At 38.6% G+C, this 27,372-nt stretch overlaps 1 protein-coding gene across 1 annotated transcript in view; it reads left to right on the forward strand.

Annotated features, from left to right (window-relative positions):
• Positions 1-27,372, forward strand: part of LOC122782119 (glypican-6-like) — a 125,485-nt gene that overhangs the window by 25,155 nt on the left and 72,958 nt on the right. The window contains exon 3 of the mRNA XM_044046332.1: positions 26,959-27,350. Within this exon, the coding sequence (XP_043902267.1) occupies positions 26,959-27,350 (392 nt within the window). The remainder of the gene's footprint in view (positions 1-26,958; positions 27,351-27,372) is intronic.

The following is a 27,372-nucleotide window of genomic DNA, read 5'->3' on the forward strand; positions in this document are numbered from 1 at the left end:
TTTTTGGTTTTCAGACACGGACCACGCTGACTCAAGTGGTGTACAGTAACGATCATGTTGTTAATGGATGAGGAAATGTTTTAATTTATAATGTAGATGCAGAGAATTTCTTATGGATCAGTATGATATTGGTAGTATTGAATCTGATGGCAGCAGTCATCCAGGAATCGGCCCCTTGTAGTGTCATTAAATGCACAGATGCTAAATTGAGAATTTGACTCTTGCTAAGCAGCTGTTCAGTGTGGTGCTTTCTTCATGTAATAACTGAGCCAATGCAGTTATAATAATTAGAATTATTGACCAATGTCATTGTCTTGACGTCCTGTTATGTTTATAAAAGAAAACACCACATAAATGAAGACATTTCAAGTCCTGGAACGAGTTAGTTTGGTCCAGAACGGTACCATTTTGTTGCATTTTGAATAGTACAAGAATAACCCGCCCGGAACCGCTCCTGTGTTTTCGCTCTGTGTTTTCATTTAGTCCGATTTGAAATGGTTTTTACCGTTTCAAGTCGCACCGTACTGTACCAAACCGAACCGTACCATGATGGAAACAGGGCGTTGGAGATCATCATTACAGGACAGAGTATAACTAATAATACTGAAACTCAATATTCAGGCTGCGTGTCTTATTTATCAGCACTGATACTCCTGAAATTCTTTTTCTAATTTCAATTAGCCAAAGCGTAACGATCAGTGTAATCAAATCAATGTGTAATATAATGTAATTACTGGACAATAATCAGCTTGGACTGATTCCATTTGGAGATTAAAAGTATTCCCCACCAGATGACGACACTGGTTGTCGTCTTATAGCAGTTGTGCTCAAAAAACAACATTGCATGCAATACTAACACAAACTGAAGTCATTAAGATCGTTTCTCAAGCACCGATGGTATTTTACAGTCACTGGGTGGAGGACCGAGCTTTGCTTTCTTGATAGTTGGAGGATTTGTAGCGTCTTCAAGGTTTCGAGACGGAAACCTTCTAAAAAGGATGGGAGCTTTTCATCAAAAGAAAAATCGATGAAACAAGTTCAATGCTCGCATTAATGCTAACATTCGTACCGACTTGTAAATCTCCTGTTACTTCGCAGCCTCGGGGGTACAAATCCGAGTAGGAGGTGCTGCACTACAGCACTAAGCTAACATGGCGCTGTTGCTACTTTACCGTAGGTAACGGTGTGGGTGTTTGTGCTGTGTTGTAAACTAGGAGAACCAAACACGGTTCTTTTTCTCTCCTATGTGACCAGCTATGATGAACATGGATGAGTCACTGAACGTCCCTGTCTCCTGTAAAATGGACAGGCTTGGCCTAAGATGCTACTCCACCTAATGTCAGGTAGTAGAGCATATTGATATCAATAAATCTATGCTAAACTATGATACTTAGCATTTGTTGTTGACTACCAACATATTTATTAATAAAGCAGAACTATGCAGTATTTTTACCCTAAATTATCAGCTTCGGAGTCATGATGATGGTTAAATGGCTTGTTGTGGGGGTTTTATGTTTATATATATGGAGGTGTTGTAAAATGACGTACTCCGAAACAGGAGGGGGAGTTCCATAGACAAAAAAGGTGAACAAGTGACCTGACTTGCAACGTTTCACTTTAATTGCTAAATCCTAAATATTAATCAAATAATGTAAGAAGTCCATGAATTGAGATTTGGCGCCGGTGACTAATGATATCACTTGGACGTGTGAGAGCGCGTCATCATCTTCCTCTTCCTCGGAGATGCTTCAGATGTGAGCAAAACTGAAGTGAGACGGTGTGAATTATAAAGTGACATTCCTTATTATTATTTATTTATTTTATTTATTTATATATATATATATATATATATATATATATATATATATTTTTTTTTTTTTAATTTAAAATATATATATTTTAAAAAAAATGCTGCTCCACACTAGTTGCCACTGGTTTTCATGCAGAATAACAACAATTTTAATGGAATCTGTCAGTGCTGACAACTGAGCACTGTCGTGTCCCACTCACTGCAGAGATCACCCAAGTCTTTCGCGTAAGAATGAAGCACACACTCTGCAGTGGTTAGAACTGCTCCCTCATAGGCTTTAGCCAACTTCTCTTGATCATGTGTCTCTTTCTCAGTGCCTGAGCTTCACTATCCATGTTTCTTTTTTGTTGTTGTTGAGAGTGAGGAGGGCGTTATTCCAACATGAAGAGGGCAAGTATCCAAATCAGTGCACTCTGAACAAGACACATAACATAAGGGCAACAAGCAGTGGCTGGGTATGAGCGGGGGTTCTTGTAGGAGATTGGGTAGAGGTCAGGAGGCGATGTACAACTAAAAGAGATGGAGTTTCAGCCTGTGTCGGAAAATGTCGAGTGAATCTGTTGACTGTTCTGACCGAAGAAAAGAAGGCACACAGCGGAGTGATGGAGTGAATAGTAATGAGCCAAAGAAAGTATCTCGCTGTGAAGGGTTCCTATAGGGTCACTGTTCTCTGTTCAGTTGCTGCTTTTTCCACCATGGAACACGACAGAAACAACAACAAACTCAGTTGCCCTACTTAATACTGCTTAATAACAAAATTAATTAGCACCTTTGTCGCAAATTGCTGTAATACAATTTTTAAATCAGTAGCCAAATTCCCAGGCGTCATGTTTTGACGGTGCAGTATTTATTTATATAACCAAATATGCTCATGAATTAAACGTGAAACAACGTTTGGCCTTGTGCCGAAGCAGAATAGTGTCCATTTCTCACTGCAAGAGAGAGGTGTGAGAATGGGCTCTATTTTTCTCATTTCTAAAACTCTTCAAGCCTCATTAACTACAAAAACAAGCCAAAGTAGCTGCTGTGAATGGTTTGTAGCATTTTCTTGAGCCAAGAACAGGCTCTGTACCTCGCAGGGGGAGACGGGAGTCCCTGCTGGATCAGGCAATCACTGAGGCAGGGGATAATGGGAAAAGTTTCATAGTTTATGCCGTGCCTTGTGTGCTGAGTGGCAAGTTTCATAGTTTACTACGGTGTAAATAATGGAATTAAATGGTGTGTGTTGTTTTATCGGGAAACATTCTGAATATTATTTTGTAATAGGAAAGTTATGTGCATAATCACATTTGTAAATATGGAAACAATTTTCCTAAAGCGTACTTGGCAAATGTGTTTATCAATCTGCAAATGTGTCTTCACAACCTGTGTCATTCACATTTGTAAACATGTCTAACAAAAAAATCTTGAAAGCAGAAGCTACAGTCTGGGAAAATAAATATGTAAACCAATACATTTGTAGAATAACTGTGGTCCTTGAGGCCCTTGAAGGTTTTGGAAAATCGGCCTAAATGAAAGCGTTAGGTAAATGTCTCCCATTATTAGCAGTTGTAGCTTGCTTACCCAAAGCTAATGTCAGGGATGTCGTCTTTTGCTAACTTTTTTTTTAACTTCCTTTCTGTTGCTACCATTAGCATTTCCCTATCACCTCTTAAATATGTTTATTGAGGGCATTATGAAGGGGTTGTATCCAAAAAAGGGGGAAAAAAGCGAACGTAACATTCGAGCAAAGTGAAGCATCTCTTTGTTGAGTTAGCTAGCTAGTAGTAGCTGTTAGTAGCTGTAACCTCCCCATCTCTAAAGGCCCTTTATACTCATGTATTGCATAAACTGAGGTACGTGTAGGAAATGGACTATAATTGGGTATTAATAACAGTGGCTTTAAGGGTTTATGCCGTTCACTGTTGTATTTGATTTCAAGGACACCTGCCTAGCCTCGAATAGCCTTCGTTGCAGATTAAGCTAACTGCTAGGCTAGGATATAACCACTGTCAAGTAAAGACAATAAGTCAACCAGGACGCAGCTAAGTTAAGCCAAGTATTATTTTAACATATTTCACAGACTTCTAACAGAAATTGCGGCACGGAGAGTTTTCATAATTTTTGCTGGTATTTTATAGCATTATCCAAATTGAAATGTTTATCTGATGATGGAGCATACTTAATTAAAAGTTAAGGGACTGCCAATGTAATTACATTTCAACCTGAGGGGGGGCCATGAGTGTGTTTACCAAAAATTTCAGGTTAATACATTCCAATTGTGGTGATGACATCATGCTCACAATATGACCACGATATCACCAACAGCATTAGATTTAAATTCATATTCAGGCACAGGAACGTATTGCTTCCCTTTTTTTTCTTTTCGACTAAAGGGCCTTTTCCATTGTAGCTACGCTATCTCTTAAATTCAGCACTCCTTACTTGGCTGGTGACAGTGATTCAACTTCTCAAACGGATAAACAAGGAGCGCTTTTAGGCAATCTCATACACACATCCACGCGAGCTGATAAAGTCTCTCTCAGTAGACATCAACACGTTTGTCTTATACTTGTAAAAACATATCTCCTCCTCACCCCAACGCTGAAATAAATTCATGCTTGACTTGTCCAGAACAGACAAAGCAGGAAAACGACTCCTGGATTGAGCCAAATGGACCAGTGATCCTTGACGGAGTGTTTATACCGTTCTCTCCTCCATAGAGTCAGCTGGCTTACATCATGTTTACAGTCTGTGCCCTTGACTTAACCGGGGCAAATTCAGATCTTTATCTTCTATTGTGTGACATACATTAACATTTCTTATGCATTTTCCCTTAAATCAACAGAACAAGAAGTGATGCATTTGTGATACCCGGTGTAGTTATCCTGGGGGGGTTCGGTACGGAGACATGCAAAGTCATGGAAATATTGTTTGGTGTTGTAGTGGATGAGATATTGGTCGGCACAGATGAGATGTAATACACACGAAAAATGAAGCTCACCAAAGGTTAAACAGGCCAAAGAAATGTCATCAAAATGCCACTTAAACATGATTTGGCCTTTTGGATTCTTTCATCGCACCCGACTCTGTGGCAGCGCTTTTGCTTGAATATGGTTGAAAACGCAGGTCTGACTTGTGAAAAGGTCGATCAAGATGATTTTTGAAGGAAGGAGCTGGACTTTAAAGATAAATTACAGAGGGAAAAAAACAAAAAAACAAAGCAAAATTTCACGTTTAAATAAAACCTTTACAGTCAGAATGCAATGCAATCTTTTAATTACACAACTCACAACATCAGAGGGAGGCTGAGATCTGGTAGCTAGGTAACTGACTCACTGAAATGACTCATTATTTACATGTTATTACTCTGCCCACTGTCACTTGGCAAATGGCCACTGCTTCATTTTCTGCTCTTAATTCCATGACCTGATGTCAGCCATTATTAAATTAATAATGTTGTTGATTTGGGAATATTTTCAGGTTTCTCTTTTGTCCTCTGTGAAAGTATCTGATATGTGTTCATACCCGTATTTTGTAGCTTGGTAGAAAACCTTTTTTTTATTTTTGTCATAGGTTGGTTGGTTAGTTTAATAGACCAACCAACAAATCCATGAATCAAGACAATAACCAAACAGAGTAAGTGCTAGTGTTAGTTTTTATATGATTTATATGCAATAATGTGAGGAAAGCTGCCGTATCCAACACATTAAAGCAGTGATATGGCCTCAAACACCTTCAGAAATAAAGTGGGGCACCTTGTGGCGACTGTGACAAACACGCTAATGAGTAGAATCCGCTCACGTGAGCTACTGTAACTTGGCCGCACTGAGAAATCCATAAAAAACTAATTACCATTAGAACCACTGTTAAAATCAAGCTCCTGCTCAAACACGAGCACTCTTTCACCATTTTGTCCGCCACCCCAGAAACTGTACCTGTCACTAACTTAAACTGCGCTAATGGTTTCAACCAGCCTACACAGTTCCATGCTAATTAGTTTATGCCTGGCAGTGGTTGCCCGCCTGCAGCCACCTCGGCTTGCGTCTCACCTTCACATTCCCTCAGACGCTCGACGCCACAGTCAAAGGAAGTGGGAGATTTCACTCCCTGTTCTTGCTCTTCAGGCTGACGGACCCCAGTCATGACAAATGGGAGGATCACACTGCACCAGTCACTAAATAGATTAAAAGGGAAATAAGACGGGGTCTGTGTGTGTGTGTGTGTGTGTGTGTTATCTCGCAAGTTGTTTAACATTTTCTGGAAAGTTCTGCTTCGGTTGGATAATTTAGAGTGTTGTTAAAAATGGTGACGTATCCTTTTCTGAAGTATCCTGATGCGCGGGTGTGATTGTGTGACGGCACATTCTTCACTGTTAATGAATATCGGTGCAGTTTGGAAGAAAGCTTATCGGCCAATAAACCTCCCCCCCCCGCTAAATCAAGCATTAAAAAAGCAGCCTCATGTTTCCTCCGTTTACTCTCTGATTGACACTGAATCTCAGGGGTTCCACAAAAGCTTTGGGATACAATAATAGATTGTTGTTGTTGTTGTTTTTAATTTAATTGCTCTGATATCTGTATGAATTATCAACCTCTTCATAATGTTATCTTTATCTTCTAAGTGTAATGCAATTTTCTTTTGCTGATTAATCTACTGATAAATTACTCATTTTAATTGAGGTTGTTGTGCAAATATAATCCAAACCGTGTGTGTGGCTGAGAGGATTTTACACCCTGCGCTGCTGCTGCTGCTGCTGCTGCTGCTGCTGCTGCTGCTGCTGCTGCTGCTGCAGATTTGTCTCTGTCATTATCCAGTTTCTTTCATTTTGGTGCGAAGGGAGAGAAGGGAGAGGATCTTGTGTGCACAAACACGCTGTGTTCAGAACAACATGGAGTGACCCCGTGATGTGGCTGACTTTATTAGCCTGAAAAATGAGGAACACTGGAGGAGATGACAGTGCTTCAGCTTTCATTAACTCTAAATCACTTTACACACACACACACACAGTGCAACAGTGCACAAAGGTAATTAATTTCCTCAAGGACAATTATTTCAGCACTTGGAGACAATGACAGGAACTCCTCAAAGCTCGATCCTGGTAGATACTGTAGGTGGTTCTGAAGGAAAATTATCCCCAAAGGCCTCATATGGAATCACTCTATCTCAAGCAACAAGGTTAACTTAACTTGTGCGATGAAGAACCCTGATGGCCAACATCCCTGCCCCTCGCTTGTGTTCTCCTCACCCCTGCTGTAAATAGCACATACTTTCATTGTTAACTGAATATAAGCCAGAAATCACACATTCACATAGTGGATGAAAGGAGATGGTTGAACATGTAAGGAAGGGAAAGACATGGAATCTGACCATTATACAATATGGCTGTCTAAAAATAGTATATGATTGATTTGGTGATTATTTGACCAATCTAAGAAATGAATGCGTTCAAAAGTTGTGTTCTTTTAAAATTCAATTAACAGAAGAACAGAAGAAGGAATCTCTGACAGAACCAGACTCAAAGATGTGCAGCCATCTGCCTAGAGAGGTTGGGGTGAAAGGAAAAAATGGGGGACAGAGAGGGGGGGAGAGAAAGGACAAGAGGGACGTGAGCTAGAGACAGAAGAGAGAGACACCAGGAGCAGAAATACATCAAGTTATAAGTTTAGACAGTGAGTGATGACGTGTTTATAGAACTACATCTGCAGCAGCAGAGATTGTTGGCGCACATTATACTGATATCAGCTTTAATTATATAATAATAATAATGGTTATGATAATAATAAATAATAAAGTTATGATATAAGTAATGATAATTAAAATAGCCTCGAAACTGGATCTGGATCCTGCAGCCTGCAAGATGAGGACACAGTAGTGTTATTTCCTATTTTCCTATTATGGTGATAATGTTGTCAATTATATGGACTAATAATCGCAGCCCCTTGGTGTACTTTGTTATACAATACATGATTAAGAATTTTAGTAAGATCTTTTAGTGTTTTGTTCTCATTTTCAATCTTTTTTTTGTATTTTTTTTTTTAAATGCAGTGATCGGGAGTAGCACTTACTCTGTACAATTACTACAAAGTGTTCTGTTTCATTCATTCATTTTACTGCCAATCTTGTATTAGCATGTGAAAAGGCTGAACAATTATAGTAAAATATCTAATTGCAGCAGCGATATAGAAGAAAGAAAGAAGTATTTTTATATGTGAGAGGTTTGAGCGACAAAAGTTCATACAACTTTAATGAGATACCCTCTTTGAAAGTCCATTTATTTTCAAGAGGAACTGTTTCCAAACACACACTGATACGGTCCCATTTTTCCATTTTGATCAATTCAGGGCACATAATATCAAGCAGAGTGAATGACATTGTCACACAGGAGTGTGTGATTACCGTGGCTGTTGTCGTTAGCGAACAAAGGCGTACACCTGCAGTGCAGGTTTGTGGTTGAGAACGTGCAGTCTGGAGGCGTGTTGGTGTCTGGCATCGCTCTTTTACTTTCCTGATAAACAAAAGAAAACACACAAGGTCTTCCCTACAGGGTGCTGTCAGTTTCACAATGGAGTAGAGAATTAAGACAGGATTCTCCCAGGAGAAAACAGATGTCCTTGTGAGTTGCGAGATGCAAATGTACAGCAGCTCAGATTTGCTTCCAAGGACAAACAACGTCCCATTTCTCTTTTTTATGAAGTCTCCGAATTCCCGGTTGTCATTTTCTTCACGTGCGTACATGTGCACATGCAGGTTTTTCTGATGACTTGAAATGATTCCAGTATGTTAAAAGAGTTGGGGCGGTCAGGATGAAAGGACGGTCTGATGATGGATGGACCGACGGACGGATGCAGCAATAGATTCATAGCAGATACATCAAGTCAATACATACGTAGATGCTTCAGTACAAAGGGAGATACATAGATAAGTTATTAAATGCTTAGACCCCTCAACAGATTTGCTGATACGTCAGTAGATATGTAGACACAATGATACATCTATAGACATGTAGGTATGTATATATCATTAGCCGTGAAGATACTGTACATTTGTAGACAGGTAGATATGTCATTAGCTAAATAGTTACATCAATAGATTCATAGATGCATCATTATGTTTGCAGATACATTATTAAATATGTAGATACATCTTTATATATGTATGTACATCTATTCATATTAAGATATGTAGATACATCTTTAGATATGTATATAAATCTTTAGATATGTATATAAATCTTTAGATATGTAGATACATCAGCATAATTGCATATGCATCTATAGATACTTGGATAAATCAGTGCTTGAATAGAAACACATATTATGCCTATAGATAAATAGATACTGTTCATGTCTTTATTCATCCCCAGTGTTAAATCAGGGTGTTTCAGAAACATTAACACAGAGTCTATATGAATGTACAACATTCCCACACACACACAGAGACACGAGGCAGGTGTGAAACTCTTACCTTGTATATCACCGTATTAATATTTATTTTATAGTCTTTAACAACTAAACAGTGAGACAATTAATGAGAATAGAAATAGAGTGCGAGACGTAGTATGTGTAGTTTGTGCTGGTACAGAGAAATATGTTGTACAGTAAAAAAAAAAAAAGTCCAGTGCCAGAAAGCTTGAGGCTTGCATTGCACTTAATAAATTAATTATACACACACACACGTATATATATATACACACAATGTGTGTATGTATGTAAGAAAAAAACAATAAATAAATATTTGAAAAACCTAAATTTAGAAAAGAAAAGAAAATCAATTAAGATGCTTTCTGATTCAGAAGCAGAAATAAATGTGTGACGCTGCCACCTGGGCTTCGTCTACTGGGGTCGACAGAATGCATTGCTCCTGTGGTTTACAATGAAAGGCCCATAAAGCATGCAGTCATCTGCTTCCAACCATGTCACACAAGCTGCCAATGGGTGACAGAAGTGATGAATGTGGCAAGAAGTAGAGGGATTTCTTGTTTTGACACAGATCAGGGGAAAAAGATCTAAATTATCCCACTGTGTAAGCCAGCTTCGTCACAGCCATCCACACCACTTACATTCACCGTTCTGTGTCCCATCCTCCTTCTCTTTGCTTGTTAACACCATAATGGCCATGTTTCCCCTGAATGAGAGCATCATCTACAAAACTGATCATAATAAATTCCATCATTTTCTATTGAAAAAGATTTCAAACTAGCAATTGAGACCCTGAACTCCCTGAAGGAAAATGCTTATTGACGTTTTTAATCCAGTCAGACGTAGCTTTAATTTCCCATAGACTTTCAAAATGACTTCTGTTTAACCATTGAATTCACCCCCCTGGTGACTAACTGCTACTTTCATTCTACCTTAGGCTTAAAACTGGATGATTATGTCCATATTTATTTACAAGACGATTTTGCCTCACTCACAAACACAGGTTTTCTTCTCTCAGATCACATCGTCAACAGGTGTAACAGTAGTATTATACCCTGGTATTTTTGCAGTATTTGTAGCATTTTTAAAGATTGTTTGTGACAGTAGATGGAGTCTCTGCTCTCTGATTGTCCAGGTTTGTTAAAGGGACAGAGCCAATGTTTTGTTGTCTATGTGATTTGGAAGGAGGGCTCCAACTGTCGACTATTGTTGAAAACGATTAACCAAGCCGTTTGAATTGTAATGTGTGTCTCAGAAACACATCAGACTGTTTGAAGTAATGACAAGGTTGACCAGCAGAGGGCACTGTGAGCCATAATATGTTGTTTGCTGTAACAATTGCGTACACAAACGAGCTAAAATGTCCTCCAGAGCAGAGAACCACAACACCAAAGCAAAGTAACAATCAAATCTGCAGAGTCAGCTGTTAGCTTAGCTGTTAGCTCCATCGGAGTAGCAGTGTTAGTGGAACGATGGTGCCTTCCATTTGTAGAAGTCAGTTTTATTGTCTCCGGTCACATACCCTTGTATATACAGTCGAAGAGTATTTCTCATTTTTACTCCAAGTACCACCAGAGGTGTGCTCGCGTACCACTGGTGGTACATGTACCACAGTTTGAGAACCATGACTCTACATGGTATTTTGTACACAAAAACAGTGCAGCAAAATGTCCACGGGTAAAAATTGAAGCGGACAATGTGTGTAACGGATTTAATGTGGAACAAACTTCGGACTACAGCTGGAACACACAATCACATTTGTTACTCTCGAAAGAGATGAGTAGAAAGTGAGATGACTCACTACATTTAAAAAAAAAAAAATCCAGGTCCACTGCGAGACAAAGATGCACGGTGATATAACTGGCGATTTAGCTCATCGGAAAATCATTTTGTCATCGTTTTGCTGTCGACAACCTCGACTAATCATTGCACCACTTTGTGAAAGAAGACAGATTACGAGCCAAAATTCCCCTTCCTCTTTCCCCCTGCTTATTTCATCATGTTGTCTATTTTGTTCTTTTGCCGTCTCATGTCCTTTACCACCATCCTTTATTTAAAAGGCAACTCCCTCCTGGTTCGCACCATCATTCAGCAAGACTTAAACTATCACTGTCTAATCCACCCTGCAGGGCAATCACAAATCACGGCGCTCTTTAAATGATTTAGTTGTTCTTTTGTCATCCTGTCTGCTGCTTCCTTTGCTGGTGCTACATTATGGGATTAAGTTCAAGGATCCGGCTCAGAATTTGAACTAGTTGCAAATCTAAATAGTTTTTGATTTGGCTTAATATTTTATGAAGGAGGGTTTTTGACACTGGCTCTGATCTGTTACTGTACTATAGCATTAAACAATATTAGTCTTTGCAGCACAGCATTGTTCTATAATAATGTAGAACAGAATATTGCTACGTCCTGCTGTGCTCTAAAAGTAGAAAAAGTATTTTTTTTGTTTGTTTTGTCCCTGGTTGCCGTTGAGCTGCTTTACTGTCTCTTAATGCAAATCCAAAACACAAATTAAACTACAAAATGCTAAAATATGACATCAGCTATGACAAGGAGTGTATTACTGCTCAGCTTTGCTGAAAAAGGGCTGTAAGTGGTCGATACAAGAGTTTTTAACATATGCCAAATGCACAATGAAATGGATCTGTATTCACACAAAAAATGGGAGTGAGGGACTAAAAATAGAGCGGTAATTAAGACAAGTGCAGGTCTGATGTAATACCAGTTGCATCAGACCGACACCGTCTTCTGCTAATGTCTACTTTATGTGATTCTGCTCCTGCTGCTGCTGCTGACGGTGTGATGTCATAGTTGCTGTGATATGATAGTTAACCCCAGGCGGAGTCTGTGTAAAAATGAAAATCTGTCAAAGTGAATATGGAACTCGTCTCTGACTATGAATTTAGAGATAACTGCTACTGATACTTTACGTTTTTTCCCTGCGCCTAAAATACACTGGTGATATTAGTCTCTTCTCTAGTGAAATAAACTAATAATAAACTAAAATATTATACTCATGTCCCAGCAGATTAATAACAATGAGAAACCTATCACATGGTGCTTTTCCACTACCCAGTTCCAGCACGGCTCGACTTGTCGTGGCGCGACTTGGCACGTTTTTACTTTTTTGCTTTTCCATTAGTGATAGTACTTGGTACCTGGTACTCTTTTTTTTTTTTCGTACCTGCTCTGACGAGGTTCCAAGCGAGCTGAGGCGATACGTTGCGTGACGTCGACAGACTGCCGGCCACAGATTGGGATTCTGGAAGAGTCACCGGCACGACGTCCGACGAAAGAATCAGTTACTCTAGATCAGTTAAAAAAGACCCAAAAATCCAGAAGACATACGACAGCATGGCTGAATGACTCTTAAATGAAGTCACGGCAGTTTCACGCTATGATGACTCCGCCCTCTTTGTGCCATGCCGTGCATGAGGCCAGGCGGGGAAGTCAAGGAGGGAGCAGCCAATTCTGTCTACTCTGTTACCAATATTGAATGTCTAATGTAGATTGTAATGGAGGATAAATGCTGTTCAGGTTTGACCAGTCATTGTGCGCCTGTTTAAAACTGCAGTTTCCATCATGAACTTCCTCTACATCTCACCACAACATACTGTCGATATACAGTAAAGAAAACATGATCTTACTAATGTGTTTCAGTGATTTGTTCTGTCCCTTCAGGACTCGTAGTTTTATTTTCCCTTCTCTCGGTGTGAGGTCACGTGCTGTGACAAAGTACAAGGCGTCAGGATTTAATGACAGCAGTTCTTCAAGACAGAAATTTGTGTGTGTGTGGTGCTCAACACCTCTTATATTGTAGCATAGATGTACATTTTAATGTTCACTGCTCTTGGGGATATATGAACTCATTTAATGTTGAGAGAAACATCTTCAAATGGGGCGAATACATAAAGGGATCAATTATCCAAAGCACGACACCATTTGCTTCAAAGTCATTCCTCTAAATGAGTTTTTCAGCACCGCAACTTTGATTAGATGATGATGATTTCTTTGCTATGGATTATGGAGTTTTATGGGCTTTTTTTCTTTGATGACAATAATGTGGTTAGCTGTAGCAATTCAGCCACACACATTGCAGCATTGTGAATAAACTTTAGATAGATAGATAGATAGATAGATAGATAGATAACTTTAAACTAACAGATAGATACTATAGAGAGATAGGTAACGTTGAGCTAACTGATAGATAGATAACTTTAAGCTAACTGATAGATAGATAGATAACTTTAAGCTAACAGATAGATAGATGGATAGATTGATTACTTTAAGCTAACAGATAGATAGATAGATAACTTTAAGCTACCTGATAGATAGATAGATAGATAACTTTAAGCTAACAGATAGGTACTATAGATAGATAGATAACTTTAAGCTAACTGATAGATGGATAGATAGATGGATAGATAGATAGATAGATAGATAGATAGATAGATAGATAGATAGATAGATAGATAGATAGGTAGGTAGGTAGATAGATAACTTTAAGCTAACTAATAGATAGATAGATAACTTTAAGCTAACAGATAGATACTATAGATGATAGATAACTTTAAGCTAACTGATAGATAGATAAATAGATAGATACATAGATAGACAGATAACTTTAAGCTCACTGATAGATACAGTAGATACATAGATAGATAGATAGATAGATAGATAGATAACTTTAAGCTAACAGATAGATACAGATAGATAGATAGATAACTTAAGCAACAGATAGATAGATAGATAGATAGATAGATGGATAGATAGATAGATAGATAGATAGATAAATTTTAAGCTAACAGATAGATAGATAGATAGATAGATAACTTTAAGCTAACAGATAGATAGATAGATAGATAGATAGATAGATAGATAGATAACTTTAAATAACAGATAGATAGATAGACAGATAGATATTTGGATAGATAGATAGATGAATGGATAGATAGATAGATAGATAGCCAACAGATAGTAGATAGATAGATAGATAGATAACTTTAAGCTAACAGATAGATAGATAGATATATAGATAGATAGATAACTTTAAGCTAACAGATAGATAGATAGATAGATAGATAGATAGATAACTTTAAGCTAACAGATAGATAGATAGATAGATAGATAGATAGATAGATAGATAGATAACTTAAGCTAACAGATAGATAGATAGATATAGATAGATAGATAGATAGATAGATAACTTTAAGCTAACAGATAGATAGATAGATAGATAGATAGATAGATAGATAGATAGATGTGTTATGTCAGGTTGTTGGATACAAATTTCCTTCTCGATAAGCTACAAATCTGCACATCAAACCCGCCTGCACTTCCTCTCATCCTTTATTTACAGAGCCCGATGGTACATTTGGACACCACCTATCATCCTTTAATACAACAGATGCTGAATTGTGATATTCCACTGTTTTTTGGCTCGCTGACTGCGTGTCGTTCTGTCTAAAAACCCGTTATCCATGGCAAATATGTGACCCCCCCCCACACCGCCACCCCCCTTAAGTACAGCATCAAGCACAGCCGCAGTTATTTCTTTGAGAACAGAGAACAGGCTCGCTCTCAATTCAGTGTGTCAGCTCTCTGCATGAAAGTCCCCTACACTCAACCTTCCTCCCGGAGATTTCGGCAAAGATTCACTTGGCTGTCAGAAAACAATTGCTCTTTGTAAAAGGCAGTGGCTGGTGCAACTTTAATTTTAAAGATGTTTTAAATGAGCTGCCACTGGGTGATTGATGGGCTGTGGGAAACCTGCTCGGCTTTCGTCTGTACTCTATACTACAGCGGTCTTTAATTACAGGGCCCTCGTATTGATGCTGTCACCCCCAGTGTGATATGCATCATGCATGTGAGGAGAATGGATTTTACCACCTGGTCGCCAGCTCTGTGCAGTATCATTGCACCGAATGTCATCAGTTTTAAAAAATGCACTGTCATCAAACTGGAGCGATACTGCCTGGGGATTGACGCCCTTGGTATTCATGTATTCACTCATGTGTTTGTGCTCAGTCACAGTTTAAAGGGAATTTGATTATGATTGATAAGGCGCCGTGCGCCAACTGACCCGTCGTTTAGTCGGTATCTACTCGGCGAGACTATTTTTCATGCAAACAATTACTCTAAGGGTCGTGTAAGAAAACACTAAAGTCTCAAGTCCAGTATCATTTTTGTCCTTGTCTTATGAAACACTTTTGAAATACTAACACTGCCCTCGCTTGAATAAAGCGAAAGCCGCGTTTAGAGAAAGAAGTCACGAACACCTTGCTGTACATTGGGGTCACGGCCTGCCAACATAACTCAGCTCGCCAAATCTGAAAACGACTCAGTTCTCAACAGAGGATTTCCCTTTCCAGGAAGCATAAAAATACATAAATAAATACTTGTATGGATACTGTAATAATGTATTGTTGTCAATAAGTGAACTCCTTTAGAAGAACGTCCAAAACTAGACGCTGAGACCATTAGCTCAAGCAAGCAAGCTAATTGTCCCATTGGACTTCTTTTCAAAATAATGTTTTTTGCAACCAGTGGAGATGCCCCCTGGTGGCTATGGGAAGGATACCAGACAACTTCATCCATTTTGTTTATACAATCCATGCGGTGACCGTTTTAGAGTCAATACACTGAAAAGAAAGCAGGTCATGGGGCAGCTGGTGCCAATCTAGGCCTGAAAGGCACCGTAATCCTACTTTACATATTCAAATATCTACCACATCTATATTTAAACAATGAAATAGATCGTGGTGCTGCTGTTAACATGGACTACGGTGGTAATGCTACTTGGCAGCCATCTTGGCAGTAACCATTACTATAATTAAGTCTTACCTAAATGAGTCCAAACTCTAAAAACACAGCTTTTCCTGCAGTGTTGTTTTTAGTGACCAAGTTTTCTTCCTTCTGTTCTCTGTGGCTCGTTCTTTCTCCCTTAAGTCTGTTCCAGCTTTCTCACACACTTCTTGCATGACTTAAAACAAAAACGAGCTCCTTTCTCGTGTATTGAGAGGAGCGAACCGCAAATGTGTACTTTATAATCAGAGTCTATGGCAGAAGATGTGGTGGGGCAGCACCCTAGCACCCCGGGGCTTCTGCTTTAAATGGATATTTGTATTATTTCTGTGGGCCCTACTTGCTGTGTGTTGCCTTGCTCCTGTTCACTATCAGTGTGGGTGTTCTCTTCCCATGTGGTGTCAAATGGAACATGCTATTACGCGGCAGATAAGGTCATGTTGCTGCGCTTTCTGCTAATGAATGATTAGGATTCATCAACATCAACATGGATATGAATGCAGGCAGATGTTTAATGAGTTGGGTTCTCGTTGTGTGCAAACAGCGGCGGGCTACAAATCTCAATTAAATCGAGAATATACAGAGCAATGAATAAGTAACGTCTGAACTAGAGGTTTACTGGTAAGTGATGCTGATCTTTTTTGAAAAAGAAAAAAAATAAGTTTTTTTTTGGTCTATATTTTTGCCAGCTTTCATTTTTCTCCCCTTACATTTTTTTTTTTTTTTTTTGAGTTTGCACTGCAGTGATACATTTCATATAAAAATCATCCATCCATCATGAGGGTCACGGGGCTGCTGGTGCCAATCCCAGCCGACATGGGGCAAAAGGCGGAGTAGACTCAAGAAAACCCACAAACACATGGGGATAAATGCAATGCGAACTCCACACAGCAAGACCCAGACTGGGATGCAAACCAGCAACCTTCTTGCCGTGAGGCAAAAGTTTTCGCCATGTGCACCCCTATAAAAATGTTTCAAGTTGATATTAAGTCATTAATTTTAATATAGCACATACAATTTGTGGAAATGTAGGTATGATGCTAATTTGCAACCTCAGGCACTTAAGGAATCCTCTCCCCTGTCATCCCCTGTGCCCGGGCAAAGAACTCCTCTGCTGGACACAAGTGCCCCATGAGCTCCCTGAAGCATGGTAGAGCTCCAGAGAGCTCTATCCTCTCCCCTGACTGTGCCAGAGGCTCCACAAATAAAAAAACAGATCATTTTATAGCAGCATTTATCAAGGCTCTTGGAACAGAAATGTGTAAAATGGACTAAATAAGTAATAATCAGCTGACTATCAATAAATAGGCTCATCATTTTTTTGCTGTTGACTATCTTTAGTCGGAACATCTGAGGCATATTTTAGAAATCTTCCTCAAACGCTACACATGCTTTTGTCCGCCTTGTGTTTAAGTTGTCAGCCGTCTCAAACATGAGAGATAAACATCAGGTGTCGATGCTGTTCCTCGCAATCAAAGGGAAAAGTGCCTTTTGTTCATGCTCACATTCTCCAGCCGGCAGTGAAGCCTCGGTGTTCCTGTCGTCAGATGCCGCCACATGTGGTGTTATCTCAGTGACAGGTGCCATTACCTCTGTGGCGCTCGGTCACCATGACAACGTGATTCACGGAGGCTACGAGTCGAAGGAAACTCTATTCACTATACGCACAGACTGTGGCGTAAAAAAAAAAATCATGTGGATTATGTTGTCACAGTAACCGCTGTTAAAACAGTTTCTTATGTTTGCCTCGTGAAACAATAAGACGTGAAATTTGACACCTGTACGTCTTCAACCTGGAATATGGGACAATAAGTCACTGAGACGTGTGGTCCTTTAAAATTGACAAGACAGAAAACCAGAAAACAGACTTATTTCACTTTAGAGTTGAGTAATTCCATTTTTACCTTTTTAGTTTAGTTGTCTAACAACGAATTAGAGCCGCAGCTAACGATTATTTTCATTATCGATTAATCTGTCGATCGTTTTCACGGTTAATCGAGAAATCGCTTGGTCCCTAAAGTGTCAGAAAACGTTAAAAAATGTAGATCAAGTGTTTGTCAAACCTGGAAATGACGATGATGATTCAGTTTTAATGATTTATTTGTAATGTGGAGCAAAGAAACCAGGAAAAATTCACCTTTAAGAAGCTGAAACAATCAGAAATCTGGTTTTAATCATGAAAAAAAGCTTGTCAAAATAGCTGACTATTCATTTAGTGATTGATTAGTAATCGAGTAATTGTTTCAGCTCTATACGACCTGTAATAAAAAGTTGCACAAAATAAAAGTAAAGAGCAGGACAATGATCCAAGTTAAACATGCATCAACATTACCTGAGTGCTACAACACTTCTATCGCTTATAAAATGAGTGCTCATCTTGTAAGAGGAGGTCGGGACGGAGATGATGTGATTAAAAAAAAACAACTGTTTTTTAATGAGCTGTGAATAACTCCACTGTTGTTTTCCTCACAATCCTGTCACCTGCGGCGTCAAGGTCTGATAAAAGACAATACATGGTGCAATATACGGTAGCTATTGCAATAATAAGAGGAACAGTTTTAGAAAGGAAATGCTGCCAAGTGAGTCCAGACTGGTGTATTTCTCTGTGTAACATGGATATAAAGAAAAAATAATCACAAGGATAAGACTGCCAAGACACATTTGTATAGATTTTTCTTTTCAACGCTTCAAAGTCGAAACTTAATCGCCCATGTTTGTATGAAACGTCTTGGCAATCAATCCCGTTTCTTTGTTGCAGCTTTGCAGGCTAAAAAGTGTGCATTTACATGACATCAGTAATTATGATTATGCCCAGAAATGAATAGACACTTAAAATCAGGTTGTTTTTTTTCACATTTATAGATTCATGTATTATTAGTCAACATCTGGATTGTGTTTTCTCTAGAAGACATTGTTTGGTCTCTGCGCTTCAGTCTCTCTCCTGTCGGAGTCCACTTTTTTTCCCCCCACTTCTCTCGACATTGATCCTCTTGAGTCCTTATTTCACGAGTCAAACTGTTCCATATCCATCACCAGTTTCAAACACTCTCCTCTTGTGTAGGTAGGTGGCCTCGGCTGTGTCATTAAATGAAGTTGATATTTAGGTAAATGTCTCCCTTGTTTGTTACAACGCAGGCTACAGTTTCATGCCCTGCATGGCTTGATGCACAATTACTACCAGTGTTGTCCACTGTCTCTCTCTCCGCCGTTGACGCGAGATTCCGTGCGGAACAATGAGCGAGTAAAGTTGAGCAAGAGAGAGCAAATGACGACGTGATGCCTGGGAAACGAAAGAGAACTAAAGTTCCCAAGAAGGACAATCACTTGTCCAGTGGACAAGTGGACGCCGTGGATGAAGTGGCTCTTAAAAAGCTGCCCTTCCATCTTAAGCTCTGTTCGGCACATTTGGTCCTTGAATTTGAGGGGAATTGGTCCTGGAAAGTCCTTGAAAAGTTCTTGCATTTGATGGCAACCAAGGTGTGGACAAAGATACCGATGTTTTTTTGCTTCATTAACAAAAATGATGTTATTGTGAACTATCTACATACAGTATGTAATACATTTATAATGCATCATATTTATATGGGATATATGATTGCACTGCTTTAAAAAGCAAAGAAAGAAAGTCATATTTGGACATAGAATGTGTATTTTTCTATATAATATTGATGGGGGGAAAAAGCAATATATTATAATCTATTATATAGATTAGATATAATCTATATAATATATATATATATATGTATATATATATATATATATATATACATATGTATATATATACATATGTATATATATATAGATTCTTATATATTCTTATATATTCTTATATATGTATATATATATATATATATATATATATATATATATATATATATATATATATATATATTATTTTTCCGCTCCAAAGTGAAAATTGAATGACACATTTCTCAGTAAATCCATCCATCGGCAGTTTCAAACACCTGAAAGAGCTGTGTTAATTCTGAAAGGATGTGCAATTCAAAGGTGTGAATGTGTGAATTACACCGTGCATTAAACGTATATCATTATTTGTATCCATTAAAATAATGAACTCCTTTTTAAAAATTAGCATGGGGTGAAAATAAAAGGATGAGTGCAGTTTTTGTGTGTGTGTGTGTGTGTTTTATCAGAGCAACAGAAAGGTCACCTTTATTAATCATAATTATTTACAGTAATTAGGCCAGATATCAAAGGAGTACTTTGTGCCGCGTGCGCGCGCAGAAAATTAATTCTCCACATTCAGAATTACTTCAAGGGCATGAACTCATTGTATGTTTTGTATGCAGTAAGAATATTACAAAAAAAATCCAACCTGAATTACCGGTGAAACTAACGCGGCGGTTCATTTGTATTGATTATGAAGCTTTTAAGTCTGTGTGCTTTCCGCTAAGAGAGAAACATAAGAGCTGTGCGATGATACATAATAATTAGAATTGTGATCGTTGATATCGCAGCGGCTTTGTGTGGGACGGACCTTTTCTGTGTAATATAATGAAGAAAAATAAAACGTAGGGTTCTGAATAGATGAACTAACTGTAAAAAGACATCATTTTTGGGGATTGTGTGACGCATTATTTCTACGTTTGAGCTAATAATTCACTGTTTAAAGTCTTTTGTGTAGTTTAAAATGAAAGTTTTTAAATAGAAACACAATTATGTTTACGTGCAATTCCTTCAAAATAAAAGTAGTTTGATTTTCATGGGCATTTCTTGTTTTCTTTTTTCATTATTACATTTTTATTATTCTGAAATGCTGTGAGCTGCAATCCTTGTATGAAAGGAAATGGAGGGATGAGTAGATATTATAATCTGCAGTCTCACCTTTCGATGTCACTTTTAACGTGGTGCAAATTGTGTTGTATTTTGATATAATTAAAGTGTGGTTCACTCCGCAGACAACAAAACTTGTGTGTCTGCCTGTTCATCGCAGTATAACTCCAGCTCTGGAAATGAACCTCTCACAACCGCGCTCTTAATCCATATAGTTATTTTTTTCCAATTCATTTTGATTTGTTTAACCTTCTCTTCCTCGTGAGATTCGGATGTGGGATGATTCCTAAATTATATTCCGTCAGTACGCATACACCCAAGTATTGACACGTTTCCCAAGTTTTTAAAGACCCCAAAGGCCAGATAGCTGAATGTTATCCAAGGTCAATAACTCTCGATGATAATTCCTGGGCCAAATATGTAGCTTGGCCAGTCGACAGCAATTCGCTCCTTGTGAGTTGGCAAGCTGTAGCTGATAACTGAAAACCCTCCATGCAGTCTGTGCCGAGGCCTTGAGATCACATGAAAACAGTTGTGCAGAAGAGATCATTACCGTCTGCTTACTTTATATCAGTTAAAACTTCACATTTTGCTTAAAAAAATATGACTTTTGCAATTTATTATATTATTTTTTTTAGTTTGTTAGAGCTGCAGTGCTTAACCTTCAGTGATACCGCTTGTTGTTGATATAATTCTGCCTCTTTTTTGGTCTTAAATGAACAGAAACAATGTTAGATTATTGATTTGAGTATACAGTCTGGTCAAGCGGGGGCTGGTATAGAGGGAAAAAAAACGGCTGTTCCATATAAAACAAATAATTATAACACAATATGCCATCATGATGCCGTAATAAAGATATTCATGATGATAATTCACTGAATTTCAAGGTAGAAGTGCTTGTTTTGATATGGAATGACATATAATTTACAATACAAATATTGTAAATTAGTGGAACAGGGAAAATGAATCTAAAATCAAGTAAATATTAGCAAGTTTATATATGTAATTTAGCGTTTGATATAATACATTTAATAATGTGATAATTACTGTCAGAAAAACATTGGTAGTTTACATATTTAGTACAATAGGAGGGTTTTTAAGTGGTCGTCTATATTGGGGCCATAATGGACTCGAGGCCTGAATAGGAGACGACCACTGAAGTCAGTCATTTAACCTCGTTTTGATTGAGAAATCAATAACCACAGTTCAGCAACAGCTGCACACACTATAATCATAGAAACCTTGGACGCTGTTATATTGAGTCAGTCAACACCGGCTTGCTTCTGCCAAGAAGTAAAACACTGACAAAGCCATACAGTGGGCCCAGATCCCAAGGTTATAACCCTGAGCTATATTATAATTCTTATTCTTATCGCTTAACTGTATTATACAGCAACTTAATTCAACCTTACGCTACTGCACGGTGTGCGATCTGTTCACAGTGACCACACACTGTATGCCATTTAACGAGCTGAGGGTTAGACTTACACCAGAAAGTCTTTATTTGCGAGTGAGTCCTAAGTATAAGCGGCAGACATTTTAGTACCAGTGTTAATGCATTCCACTCAGTTTGACAGGGATAGTTGCAGAGTGTGGGTTGAATGAGGTATTGATAAATCATCAACACATTGCCAAGCCTGTTGTCCTTTCCGTGAACCAGCCTTGGATACTTGCACTCACTGATATCTTGGCTGCTTAATGCAGTTTACAGCTGCTTAAGTCTAGAAAATCTTAAGAATGTGTTTCCCCTTCACTGTCAAACAACCTTTTTGGGTCTGGAAACATGAAGTTTGTACACCACACTCCCACCCGCACCAAATTCCATACAACAAATCATCGATTTTATACCATGGAAGACATGACTTGATAATCCACTGATTGACCGTGGCACAAAGTCATGAAACAGGGGCAGCAATTGACCCGCAGCTCCTGTGTCTCCGTGACCTAAAAACGCTGATTTTCTGCATGGACTTTGGTGCAGGAGCGTGAGCGGCTGATTAACAGTGAGATAAAGCAGCAAATGCCCGGCAGCATTAAAAAAAAGTGTTTATTTTTATAACTATATATCATAATAGACGCATAAATACAGCAATATGAATAACGATGTTTATGTTTGTGGTATCGCCCGACCTGTTGACCTTCTCTTGAACATTTTATACGGTTGCACGCGCATAATTCACAGGGGCTTCTGTGTCCTTGATCCAGGACTAATTGAAACAACGAGATGTAAAAGGTCCTTGAGGCTCTTTTATATTTAAACAACTGTTTTAGCGTAACGGCAGGTCATTCAAGCTGAGGAGAATGTAGAGTGCGTGACTAGGGACTGGTCTCCTTACACCTGTGGCGTGGACATGTCGGGTCATCTCGACAGTAGGGGGGAAATGAAACAGGGGAGGGAGGGAGGGTGGGAGAGCAAAGCTGGTTACAGGAATACACATTTAACTGTAACTGTAACTCACACCACTCTGAAAAACCACTGGTAATATTAGCATATCGAGGGCCAGAGGGTATGCAGGTCTACGATAACACGATAGGCTTCTCACACCAGCGGTTGGGCAGAAAATCCTCGGTGCCACATGGCCATAGATTGTACAAAAACTGGACATCATCTTCCGGTTGAAAACTGAAGCCTTGGGATTTATACTAGCTTTCAATCACGCTGGAGTCCACTCAGTATCTTACAAAGCTGACATCACGTTCCAAAACTAGTGATGGAGACCATTCACTCCATAAGAAAATATGAAAAGTAGACTTGTTTTCCCATAGACCACCATTCCGAATTATTTCTACAACAAAATAGTCGACAAACTGATAAAATACTTCAGTTGGTAATACCTAAAAGAATTAAACTCATTCTAATGAAATATAAGGTCATATAGAGACAACTTGCTTACTTTAGTTTGAATAAATCTAATTAATTTAGGGGTTACCAAGTTTGTCGACCATTTTCTTTTTTTCCTTATGGCTTAAGACTTTACTCTCAGTCAATTAAAAATAAAAATCAGTTTACCTCCCAAACCCTGCAGTAAGACGGTACAGTTGTTAAGTAAAAAAGAAATAACTTAAGGTGATGATAATATAATCCTCTATTAATCCCATTATGGGCAAATCTGCTGTGATTGAATTAAATGACCTGAACGTTTTAAATTTATCGTACCATATTTGGGATTAAAACGTTGCGTAAGGGGCCGGCTGTGGGTCAGTGGCATGTGCGCGGGGTCGTCTTCCGACAGGAAGGATGGGGTTCAATCCCCAGCTGTGCTGTGCATCCTCGGGCAAGACACCGACACATTACTGCTGCCAGCAGTGTATGAATGGATGTGACAGATGTGTGTGAATGGGTGGTGAGCAAGATTAGAACAATTTATTATTATTATCATTATTATTATTATTATTATTAATATCATCATTATTACTATTATTATTATTATTATTATTATTATTATTATTATTATTATTATTATCATTATTATTATTATTATTATTATTACTACTATTATTATTATTGTTATCATTATTATTATTATCATTATTATTATTAATAATAATAATAATAATAATAATAATAACAATAATAATAATAATAATAATAATAATAGTTTCATTAATGAATCTGTATCTTGTAGATTCAGGGTAATATTATCATCCATTTTTCTTGGATACTTCTTTTCCTCCACATCGTGTAGTACAGTTGTGCGTCTCTATAAATATACAAGCCACTCGTTCGGCACTCCTTTTTGGTTTAGTCACATTATCACAGAGGAGAAATGTATTCTTAGAGCAGCGTGCTATAGTATGGCCACCATGTAGTGGGTGCGACTGCTCTCAGAAGTGCAAATGAAAAAATGTCAGAGGCAGAGCAGAATACCCGAGCAGCGGCGTGGTTTTATTAAAAACCCGCGGCACGTGAAATGTCTCGCAGTGTGTTTGTTTACAAAGAGGGGGCGGAGGAATAGTTGACATTTGCGCATCGAGGGGGACCGCGTTATGATCTCCTCCGTGCTTACGCTCGGGAACATGGGATCTTATTAGCGAAGCTTCATTTGAAACTCCCCGGCTAATTTTTCCCTTTTCTTACGTCTCTGATTCTCTCTTCTCTCTCTTTGTTGACGGAGTAAAATGCTCAAGAGATCAGATGCTCACATGAAAGAGAGCCACTTGGGCACGGTGACAAAGAAACAGTACTTCTTGTGTGAATTTTGATGAATTTGAAGTCAAAAACAGCACTTAATTATGCGATTGTAATTAAATTTCCACTTTTTTTCTGCTTTTCAACCCATTTGTAGTGCTTATTTGTAAAAAAAAACAAGTAATGAGAGAGGATACGTGTCCTTGACTGAACCGAATTTGCCGTCTCTGCTCCTGGATGTGAGGAAACAAGCAAACCTAGTTAGATTCCTGCTTCACTGTCCAAACACTGCAATGTTATGGCAGAATCTCCACAGCTGCTACCACTTAAGAGGGAAATGTTAATACTCTGTTCTTCTTGACGGCACTGGTCAGAACAAATTCCACCACTGTCGTCATAAATCACAAATATTCTGGACTTTTTATCCAGGATAAAGGATTTTTTTTTTTTTTTTTAAACTGAAGATGTACTGGGTTTAAAGTAGCCTGGTACGGCCCGGTACTGAGATTCATTGGTGGTATGCAGTATTGGAAAGGGGGCGGGGCGGGGGAGGGGGGAACGGCAGTCTGCCAAATCCCACATTCAAAAACCATGGTCATGGTCCCACGTTCAGCCAAAAAACACATCTGCTCACATCATGTCATCTGAAACAACACGTTTTCTCCTCATCAGGTCATTGTGAACTGTCCGTGTTGCACTGTTGTTTCTTCATCTGTGATTTTGGTAAATTTGGGGGAAAAACAGATTTGCTGGACATTCTGCGATCAATAATTCAAGCAGAAAAAAAACAAAAAAACGTCTTTTGTGGTGGATGTATTACATCAATTTGTCTTTAACTTCTGTCAAGTTTAACTTATTTTAATGTTCACCACGTTCATTTTATACATCAGTGAATTACTGGTGATTACACCACAGCTCTTACATTGGAAAAAAATGTGGTTTTGTATGATTTTGGTGAATTTCTATTGGCTATATTTTTCAGTAACTTCCCTCTTTTGCAACGCAGTATAATTTCCCACTGATAGTACTACAGCACTTAGTTAAGAAGCAAAATGATTGTTTTTTGTTTCATTTTAGTGAACTTTAACTGACTATTAGGGCTGCAACTCACGATTCTTTTCATAATCCATTCATTTTGTTGATTATTTGAAATGATGATGTTCTTGGATGCCTTGGATGTTTTTGTCCACAAACCAAAATGATTCGGGTTTGAATGATTTCATTTGTTACGTGGAGCAAAGAAACCGGAGAATTTAAGAAGCTGAAAAAACAGAATCACTCCACCGATAGTGGACGATTCATTTTGTAATTGATTCATTGACTGTACTCAGCTCTTGTGCAATATAGCGTTGTGAAATTTCACAACCATGGTTATTCTGCCATACTTAGTTAACATAAAATAACATTTATACATATATATGTATATATATATGTGTATATACTGTATATATATACATATATGTGTATATATGTATATATATGTATATATATATAGATATATATATATACATATATATATGGAAAGCCTCTTTTCCCTACGTGATCACAGTGAAGGGCTCCTCCTTGGGCCGGCCGTCACAGCAGACCAACAAATTGTTTCAGTGCGAAACAAAATGCATGTGGGAATAATGGTTTGGAGCTCGGGATGATAACGTACACTGGTGTGAGCGTGTCTCGAACTTATGAATATTTTGTTACAGTGTGCAATCAGAACCTTAACATTAATCATTCATAGTCCTTGTGGCCCATTACTTCTGCGTTTAAATTATTGATGCTTTCTGGACTGATTTTCTTCACATAATCAAATACGTATCGGTAGCTGTCAAACGTTGCCTTTATACAGACAGAGTCATAAGAAATTAGGCATTTAACTGTATGTAAAAAAACAATATTTTGAAAAGATTACACTCGTAGTTTTTGAAGCATCGTATTCAGACATCAGATACTGTAAATGTCTGTATAATGACCCGGGCTGTGTCTATTTTCTCTCTCCTCCTCCTCTCCATCCATCCATCTAGAGTTTTTCTTGGAGCTCCTGGACAATTCCGAGAAGTCGCTCAACAGCATGTTCACGCGGACGTACGGGAAGCTGTATATGCAGAACTCCGAGGTCTTCCAGGACCTGTTCACCGAGCTGAAGCGCTACTACACGGGCGGGAACGTCAACCTGGAGGAGATGCTGAACGACTTCTGGTCCAGGCTGCTGGAGCGCATGTTCCAGCTCCTCAACTCCCAGTACCACTTCACGGACGACTACCTGGAGTGCGTCAGTAAATACACGGATCAGCTAAAGCCCTTCGGGGACGTGCCCAGGAAACTCAAGGCCCTGGTCACCCGGGCCTTCATCGCAGCACGGACGTTCGTCCAGGGCCTGATGGTGGGTCGGGAGGTCGCCAGCAGAGTCGCTAAGGTGAGTTTCTTTTCGCAGCTGT

This window comes from Solea senegalensis, linkage group LG15 (assembly GCF_019176455.1).
Source record: "Solea senegalensis isolate Sse05_10M linkage group LG15, IFAPA_SoseM_1, whole genome shotgun sequence".
Lineage (NCBI taxonomy): Eukaryota > Metazoa > Chordata > Actinopteri > Pleuronectiformes > Soleidae > Solea > Solea senegalensis.